This window comes from Solanum pennellii, chromosome 11 (genome assembly GCF_001406875.1).
Source record: "Solanum pennellii chromosome 11, SPENNV200".
Lineage (NCBI taxonomy): Eukaryota > Viridiplantae > Streptophyta > Magnoliopsida > Solanales > Solanaceae > Solanum > Solanum pennellii.
This window is the reverse complement of record NC_028647.1, coordinates 2929606-2937924: the sequence shown is the minus strand read 5'-3', so window position 1 is coordinate 2937924 and position 8319 is coordinate 2929606. Positions and strand designations below refer to the sequence as shown.

General features: G+C 35.8%; 1 protein-coding gene across 1 annotated transcript; it reads right to left on the bottom strand.

Moving 5' to 3' along the window:
• Positions 1–304: 304 nt before the first annotated feature.
• LOC107005009 (chromatin assembly factor 1 subunit FAS1) lies at positions 305–8066 on the bottom strand. The gene is made up of 12 exons (XM_015203462.1): positions 7611–8066; positions 5963–6062; positions 5261–5408; positions 5048–5171; positions 4539–4903; positions 4127–4447; positions 3349–3430; positions 3139–3276; positions 1650–2063; positions 1397–1534; positions 841–886; positions 305–743 (listed from the first exon to the last, which is right to left on the bottom strand). The coding sequence occupies exons 1-12, from the start codon at positions 8064–8066 to the stop codon at positions 574–576; spliced, it is 2502 nt and encodes an 833-aa protein (XP_015058948.1). The 3' UTR covers positions 305–573.
• Between the last annotated feature and the right edge of the window lie 253 nt (positions 8067–8319).

The window sequence follows — 8319 nt, the reverse complement described above, 5'->3', positions numbered from 1 at the left end:
ATCTTATCATATATAAATATCTAACGACGGGAAAAAAATCTTCCTCAATGATAATAATAAGAATTAATAACACGAAAAATTACGTTCTAGATCAATCTTTTGTTTAACTATCCATCTCGCCCATTGGACATGATACCTAATACTCGATATTCATATTAAAACTCATTCAATGTAAAATTCCCTACTTTACAGTGCCACAATTGTAACATTTACATTCTTTTTTTGTGTTATCACTTTTCAATGGGTAACATATAGTCTGTAATTTAATCAAAGATAATAGCAGTAACTAGTATGACCATAAAAGTACAGAAAGCAATAGAACATAAAAACTGATACACAGAAACAAAGATACACAAAATCATAACCAGGTGATACAGGATTACTGGTTGACAAGGTGATATATATACATAGTCATCATCTTCCTTTATGAAGGATATTTGATTTTCTCAGATTAGAAATTTGACCAGTATATAAAAGTTACAAAGCCTGGTGTACATGAGCAGGCATCAATTATATCGATAACAAGAAAAACTTGAGTTTAGGGGCCGAAAAGATTCAACAGAGTCGAGATACTCATTCCTGGTTGTATGTGCAGTCTTGCTGTGGCTGGATAGAAACTGAAGAAGAAGAAGTCTTCTGGCGTGGTTGCGGGGAAGTTTCATGCAGATTGATGGTGTTTCCAGAAGGTGGCAAACATCTCTTGGAAAAGAATGTAGCAATGCTCTTTGTCCTCCTAACTTTTTCTGAAAATAATCAAAAGTTAACACAATCCAAAAGGTAGAAAAAGTTGGATTAACCCATGGGAATAAATGAGTGCAATAGTATAAGAGATGTTCATACCAGGTGATACTGATAATCCAAGGTTCACAAGAACATCCTTTCTAACCTGCAAAAGCAAGAAAAATGCAGTATCAGTAAGATCTTCCTGGATTGGGGCAACAACCCACAACAAAGAAATGAAACTATTCAAAAAAAATAACATGAATCTGCTGCTTAGAAAATTCAGACTAATAAATCGGATAAGACTAATCTAGAAAGAGAGGCATGACACAAAAAGAAAACTATAACAGGACACCAATGGTCTACCAAAGAACAAAGCTGAGAGATCTATTTACACTTCTAATTTGTGTAATGAGAAACTAGAACGTTTTACTAGCTTAGCCATAAACTTTCATGGACTGTACTGCTTCTGCAGTCAATCCGTAAGAGTGAAAACTGCTATCATCTGGTACACAATATTGGATGTGATTCTTTATGGATTATCCTACAAACTGAATCTTTTGCCAGATCTTTTATACCCTTCAGATTGCAGAGGTCTACTTAATGAAAATAATTTTTATCCTCAAAATTCATTGACAGTAATCCAAACTGAGAAAAGAGAGATGTGGAAAATCACCTGCCATCTACCATCAATAAACTCTGCAATCTCCCGCACCTTGTTTTTCAGTTGGGACTTTGAAATACCTGGGAACTTAAGTTGTAAAGACTTCACCACCTTGTTTATACCATGTGAGCTTGACCGAATAACAGATACCTGAAGGAAAATAATAAAATTAACTCTTGTAAGCGAGAAATCAGCTCTGGGTTGGTAAGAGAAACCATTCCACAAAAAGAGGGAGAAATGTTGATAAAAGAAAGGTAAAACTTACAACTTTAGGTAAATCTGAGTCAGCTAGAGCAGCTGGAGATGCTATTTGTGGGGTGATTGCCTTGCTACCTGATGGGCAAGGCTCAGAATCCCCCTCAATCACATCATCACAAGTGGATATTGGAATAGATGAATAGCCAGGAAATGAACAGATAGTCAATGCCCCCAGGCACATTTGATCGACTTTCTCATTACCAGTCAGTTCATCAGCCAATAAGAAGGGAGCTTTCTCATGCATAAGATTTAATATAATAAGTGGCTTGTTTTTCCTAAGAGCCTGTTCAGTGTAGTTGTGAAGATATTTTTGCTGCCGAAGCAACACTGCAAACTCTTCACTCAGCCCTTCTTGTGCAGAACTGGACAAAAATTTAGACTCTTCTGCATCATGAGATTCCACTTTGTCAACTTGTACACCCTGCATGACCAAAGGTGAACAAGTTCAGAAGTACTCGCATAAAGAAATGTTAAGTTTTCAGTTACTTTCTTTTCCCCATTGGGAAGGGCCATATTCATGCAACTTGGCAGTCGAGTAAGAATATCTATGTTTTATGATTGACAAACAAGGATTTCAGCAGTCAAAAGTAAGAATACTTATGTTTTATGATTGACAAACAAGGATTAATTAAAAAATTTATCCATGGAAGACTCTTCATCTCTCTCGCAAGAAAAAAGGAGGGGAAAGGAGTCTACAGTTACTAAAGGTGCAACACTAAAAACCATTGCTATATGTACAAAATGAAAAATGCCTTACTCATTACTAGTGTTATTACTACAAATATACATCTCCTGCTGCAGTTAGAGGTTGCAGTGGTTGGCGGTTGGCCTGCTTCCACTATATGTAAATAGTGAAATAAAGTTCTCAAATACCACAACAAAACCCTCAGTACTGATTTTTAAATAAGTATTCTCCATGTTGTGACATCTCAAATGCTTGACTTGATTCTTTAAATAACTATATGTCAAGAATACCAAGTAAAACTATGAACACAATAAAATCACAACATATAAAATGGAACAAAGATCACTTATTTTGTGGATTTGAAATACCACCAGTATGTCAAGGCCAAAATCATCACAAGTTAACAACAAGCCAGCTGAGGCTATTTAGCAAGATGGAAAATGTTCAGCTCTGTCCATCATTTATACTTGAATCATGAACTGACTTTAAGAACTCTAATCAACTACTAATCATGCAGCAAAGGAAATTGACCAAGAAAGTACTCATTGAAAATGATAGATGGTTCATAGATATCATAATTCAGGTAAGAACAGAAGATGCAAGCTATGCAAAAACAATTTTTAAGGAAGTTGTGTCACATCATCAGTGGGGTTGAGATTTTTAAATCCTAGCTATCGTATGCTCACAATATTGACAAATCAGCAAAGTACAAACTGATCTACCAAGGAAATAAAACTGTTTCACAATGAATTATCAATGTGGGATATTCAGTAGTTTCCATATGAAAAGTGGGTATTGGAGACTGGTGTACCTCTTCATCTGAGAGATACCCATCTGGCACCAAAAATCCATCTTCACTTTCATCTTCATCTTCACCTCTTGCACATTCTTCCTCCAAGCATTCATTGTCATCTTTATCACAATCTGACAGACTTTCACCAGGTTCCTCCTAATTTAATCAATTTGTCAGTAATCATCATGATTCGCAGATGTTTTTTAACAGGCAATAATCAGAAAATACCTCTTCCCATTCTTCATCACTATCAACCTCATAATCCAATTCTGGATCCATTGCAAGGGGGTGACGTGCTCCAACTACTTGGCTGATGTGAAAAGTCAAAAATATCAGTAAAAGTGGGAAAGAGAAAATGGCAAAAAACACACCCATTGGCATCCATATGAACATGCTAAATATTGATTAAGGAAATAATAAACTGTCACAGCTTAATATGGAGATTGAATTTATTTAAATCACGTCAAAATAGCTGAAGGCAGTGCCATCTCCAGAAGGAAAATACTCACTAAATCAGAAGAAAAAATTCATCTAGAAAATGTTTCATTACAATTGCTAGAAAGAAAAACTTATGATAGTAGGTTGAAAACATAAAAGAAGATCCACTAATACTCTAATATTTACCAGAATCACATACAGGCAAGGGCTGTGGGTTAACTTTCGTAGCACCTAAACCATTATGTGTTTGTTTGTTCTGTTTAAAAAAATATACACGCATACAGTGTGTAATCTTCTCTCACACTGAAGAGAATTTCACAAGTGGAAACTTTAACAAAGAAAGAAAACAATCAACTAAATCATAGTCTAGAGAACTTAGTTAATAATAGATCAAATGACCAACACTTATGATCAAAAGTGGGATATGGATTTGCAACAAAATACTGCTTCGGAAGTAAAAAGGTACTAAAGCCTAAAGGTTCGTTCATCAATAAGATTGATTATGAGGTTTTATCTGGTCTATAAAAAAATTTCAAATTGCATAACACATGAATCATACACAGCTCACCTTTTCTTCGGCCAAACACCATAAAATGCAGGTCTATGACACTTATCAAACTGCAACAATTGCCTCCTCAATGAGCCCTTCTGACGACAAGGAATAGCATTGACCTCACCGGCATTACATGATCTGTTATTACTACTAGGCTCAGCCCAACCATCAACTAGTTTCTCTGTATTAACTTCAACATCACAAGTCAGTCCTCTACTAGCTGTTAGCTTAATTTCCTTGACTACATTAGTCTTGGGCTTTCGACGGATTCCCCAATGAACTTTTCCCTTTGAAAGAATAGAACGACCTAAGCAATGCCATGAAGTCAAGTGTGACCTGTAAAGAATATCCAAGCAACATCTATATAAATATCAAGAAAAAAATATTAATTCACCACATTAAAATGAAAGAACAGAAAAGAACTAACTTCCATATATCATCAGCATTGAAGTCATCATTTTGTGTAAGGACTGAGTCCATTGACAGAGTAACAGATTCAGGCATCTTTTCACACTTGGTAGGGGCAAAATCAGAAGCTGGTTCATCTAAGGATGGGCTATTCTGGGAAGAAGAGTTAGTTTTGCTTCTTTTGAGAAAACGCTCCATCATTGAAGCTTGCTTTTGTAAAGTAAGTTGCCTTTTAACTTCAGCTTCTTCCTTTTCCTTGCGGCGTCGATCTTTCTCAGTTTCTTCTTGTTCTCTCATCAACTGCTTTTTCAGTTTAGATTCTTCTTTCTCAAACCGCTTTTCCTCTTTCTCTGCTTCACTTTGTAGCCGTTTTAACTCTTTTTCCTGCACAGAGAGATTTAGCCATCAAAAAGATTAATCAAGATCATATTTAAAGGCATGGCCAGTATGACACCACCAATGGCACACTTCTAAAGATATGCCAACAGCCACAAGCATTTAACCAACAGGTTGAATCAAATGACTCACACTTTTCAATTTTTCTTTCTGAACTTCACGCTCCATCCTTTTCTTCTCTTTTTCAGCTTCTCGTTTGTTTCTCTCTAACTGCTTAATCAAAAGTTTCTCCTCCAGTTTGACTGACTTTTCAGCCCTTTATCAATAAAGAGATTTGAGTAAACAATGGGAAAGAGGAGAGAGATACAGGAAAACAATACTAGGGAAGAAATAGATATCACATACGCTTCAGCACCATTTTTCTGTTCCATGCTTGCAACTAATAAGCGGATATCTGCCTCATTTAATACTTTGCCAAGCTTTTCAGAGGCCTTCATCTGTTCTTGGATGCAGTTTTGATCATTTTCCACCTTTTTTAGCGCAGTCAATAAAGCTGCCACAATGACCAAACACAAATATTTCAGCTTATCAAACTTCTAAGCTTGTTGGAAGACAACCAAATAGATCATTCACTTGTTAATGAATTACATACAAAAAGCCCATCCAACATATGTTCCCATCTAGGAAATAGAATGAACAGAAATAATTAGACCAAAAAGATCTCAAGAAATTGCACTGAATGAATTAAATCAATAATGCTATGCACTTTATTCACATAATATCAGATGGATAAGAATAGTGGAGTAAACCAATAGAAAATCAAATATACGATCACGTTTCTAAATCATCCATATTCAGTTCATGTTTTCATCAATGCAACTGGAAATGATCAGCCTCACTGAAAGCCTAACCAAGTGTATCCAAAATACAAGCAAACCAAAAGGCCAATGTTTAGAAGCAACAGTACCACAAATTACGCCATCCATATATGATATGGACACCTTAGCATGAGACCCATATATGAAGTATACAAAATATTGCAAGGTTAATAGAAAGCCTTCTTCACCACAAACAGATTAACATGTACAGTTATTAGTATTCACTCACCAGAGACAGATGTAATTCTCTCATGGATTTTTTTACGACAAGTCCTGCGGATCTTCAGAATAGCCCGGACTGATTTGGGCAACAGTTTAAGGTCTCGTGTCTATAAAATAATAAAGGAATTGCATTAGCATTAGCATTAGCATTATTTATACTAAAAAGTAGATTAAAACAGATGACAGAAAACTGTATCATGAATACATTGAAAGAATAAATAGCGGGAAAGAGTTCTCTATGGGTTTCCACTTTCTAGAATCAAATCCATTCACCAAATTTGCATGCAAAAGTTCAATCGCCTGATTGAAGGGTTGAAGCATGTACAATATTGAGTAACTAGCATAACTATGCATTAAATCTAATCAATGAATAGCTAATTAACAAATGCTTGATTCTCCAAAAATACAATACTTTTGGAGAATCCGACACACACACACTAACATCTTTAAAGAGTCTGAGCAATAAGCTGAATTGCCATTGATTGAAAGAAGACACTCTTTTGACAGATCACACAACATAGTGGATCCAGTCTAAAGATTAGAAGCAACAATGAACACTAATACACAAAATGAAAAATCTAAAACAATCATTGGCACCAGCTATTAACACTGGGAGTTACCATAATAAAACACCCACATGCCAAAACAACACAAGATATTCTAGAAAAACGACAAACTAGGAAAGCAAAATGTCTCTAATAGTGATAAGCATAGAGGATTCAGCTTCCATTATCAATACATTCACACTGCCAATCACCATCGGCTCCGACATTGCTCCGATCCCACTGAAAATGCAAGTTCTCACAGATTCTGGAACCGATTTAGGAAACCTCTAAAGGAAGATACAATCAAAAACCCTAAAAAGAAGGATGAAATGAAATAGTTGTGGCAGTGGGGAGATAGAGAAGAGAGCTGACACGTGTTTGTTTTGTAGAATTTAAAATTTCTGGAAGTTTTGAGATTTATTTCAGTTTCCGCCTGTTGGTGGGAATAATATGATGGGTTTTATTCTAGTTCTCAAACCTGTGTGTTGGAGAAAATGCATCATTTCAACTTAAATCCAAACAGTTCTTAGAGGCGCAAATTACTCCATCACTCCTGATTGTTAACATATTAAGAGTAATCCTACAAATAAGTCTAAGAAAGATAATATGTACTCAACGAAAGGAGTATCCAAAATTTGAAAATAACAGGGTCATATCAATGAATGATTATTAGAAAATTCACTTTCTAGAATCAACTCCATTCACTAAATTCGCAATATTGAGTAACTAGCATATATATGCATGATTACTAAAAATTTCCTTACGAGCATCAAATCTAATCAATGAATATTCATTAAAGCTAAGCAGATAAGCTACTGAAGCAAGACACCCATTTGACACATCAAACAACATAGTAGATGCAATATAAACATTAGAAACAACAATCAACATTAATACACCACATTAAAAATAAACGTCAAGCATTTCCTCCATCTATTAACACTAAATGTTACCATGATGAAACACCCACATAAGTTTCTCTAACAATAATATCGTTAGAACATCCAATTCCCAATTCAATATTCATGTAAAAACAACACCCCAAAAATCTAGCGATTCAAGAGTTGCTATGAATAAACAAACCCAGATAACAAAAATTGAAACTTTTACCTCCCAACACCAAAGCGCCGACTCAGATTCATCCTCCAAAACATCAACATCTGCATTTGGGATTCCGTAAAGCATCCTTTGCCCAACCAAAATCACAGCACTTTTCACACTAACCTTACTACAACTACACTCACTACCACTAATCTTGTCAAAAATCACATCCACCAATTTCGACAACGACAGACTACTCTCCTCCATCATACAAGCAATCACCGAGTTCAACCCCAACCCTTTCAAATCCTCAACTTCCACAACTTTCTTCCCCAATACCTCCTTATAATACTCAACCAACCCCTTCATTTCCACTTCCAACCCATCAATCTTCGCCGCTTTCTCCTCCGGACTATCCATCACCAAACTAACCCTCTTCCTCTTCATCGCCTTCTTCACCGATCCATCTGAAACAACTTCCATCTTCACTTCCTCAACACCGTCAATCATCATCGCCTCCGACATTGCTCCGATTCAACTGAAAAATACCCAAACTTGTAGATGAAGATTCAATGAAGAAGAAAAAAAACCCTAGAAATGAAATAGTGGGTGGGGTTGAGGTGGGGGTAGTGGGGTGATAGTGAAGAGATATGCCGCGTGTTTGTTTTTGTAGAATTTTAAAATTTTTTATACAAATTTTTAGATTTATGTTTGTTTCCCGCCTTTTGGTGGGAATTATTTGCGGGTATTTTTTGGTTTTCGCGCGGTGAAAAATGAA